This window comes from Myotis davidii, unplaced genomic scaffold (genome assembly GCF_000327345.1).
Source record: "Myotis davidii unplaced genomic scaffold, ASM32734v1 scaffold937, whole genome shotgun sequence".
Lineage (NCBI taxonomy): Eukaryota > Metazoa > Chordata > Mammalia > Chiroptera > Vespertilionidae > Myotis > Myotis davidii.
The window spans coordinates 1,894,537-1,895,645 of record NW_006288252.1 but is presented as its reverse complement, the minus strand read 5'-3'; the positions used below and the strand labels follow the sequence as shown (position 1 = coordinate 1,895,645).

The following is a 1,109-nucleotide window of genomic DNA, read 5'->3' as shown; positions in this document are numbered from 1 at the left end:
GCCCCTGGCCATGTCCCTGTCCCCACTCAACAGCCCCCCAGACCTTGTGCTGCTCCGGGCCTGGGACGGCCCCGGGACACGGTTGGCAGGGGCTGTGACGGGCCCTGTCCCAGCAGATGGCGGAGCGGATGCAGCGCTGCGCGCAGAGGCGCCTGCAGGAGGAGCGGTCTGCGAAGGAGCGGGTGGAGCAGGTGATGGAGGAGCAGAAGAACATCAAGGCCGCGCAGATGAAGCTCCTGAGGGACCGGCGCCAGGCAGGTAGCTCGGGGCCCAGAGCAGCCCCTCGGCCCCAGCCCAGGCGGTGACCGCGGAGACACTGGCCCTGCACCAGCAGCGCGCTGAGGCCGCCCGGGAGGAGCAGCAGCGGCGCTGTGAGCTCATCGCCCACCTGCGGGCCATGGAGACACAGCCCACGCGCAGGGGCAAACTCGTGGACCTGACCCAGGTGGGTGCGCAGCCCCGGGGGCTCCCCGTGTCTCCCTGTGCCTGGCATTGCCGTGGGGGCCATGTCCACGATGCCCACTTCCACCCAAGCCGAGCTCCACTCGTGCCCACCGCGCCAGAGGCCTGGGGCTGGAAAAGAGGGCACAGTCCTGTCGGGGGCACCTAGATGACCCCTAAGGGCGGGGCCAGGGCTCCTGGGTGTGGACAGGGTGGGCTTCCCCTTGCTGCACGGGGAGGCGCAGGACTCCCCAGGAGGGAGGGCGGTGCAGGGAGAGGCGGGCACAAAGGCTGGACCTCGCAGCCGGGGAGCCTGTGTGCAAAGCTGGCCCCGCAGGCCAGGGTGAGGCGGGCAGCCTGGACCCTAGCTGGGCGGCACTGTGAGCTCCATTGGGGCTGCGACGTGCAGTCACCCCAGGGGCCCTCGGGCTTCAGAGGGCCTGGGCTGGAGAAGCCACCGGATGGGGGACATGCCCACAGACTCCACTGGGCAGAGGGGAGGCGGGGCCTGGGTGAGGGGCGAGGCCCAGGGAAGGCGGGCGGGGCATCTGGAGGAGCAGAGCAGGGCCAGGCTCAGGAGACACTGGGCAGCTGGGCTGCTGGCCAAGGCTGTGGGGCCCCCTGCCCGCCCCCAGATCCCGGGGCACGGCCGCAGGGGAGAGATGTCG

General features: G+C 71.6%; 1 protein-coding gene across 1 annotated transcript in view; it reads left to right on the top strand.

Moving 5' to 3' along the window:
* The window catches only part of CFAP99 (cilia and flagella associated protein 99), a 22,756-nt gene that overhangs the window by 18,857 nt on the left and 2,790 nt on the right, over positions 1–1,109 (top strand). The window contains exons 11-13 of the mRNA XM_015561570.1: positions 117–258; positions 294–445; positions 1,077–1,105. Coding sequence (XP_015417056.1) covers positions 117–258; positions 294–445; positions 1,077–1,105 — 323 coding nt within the window. The remainder of the gene's footprint in view (positions 1–116; positions 259–293; positions 446–1,076; positions 1,106–1,109) is intronic.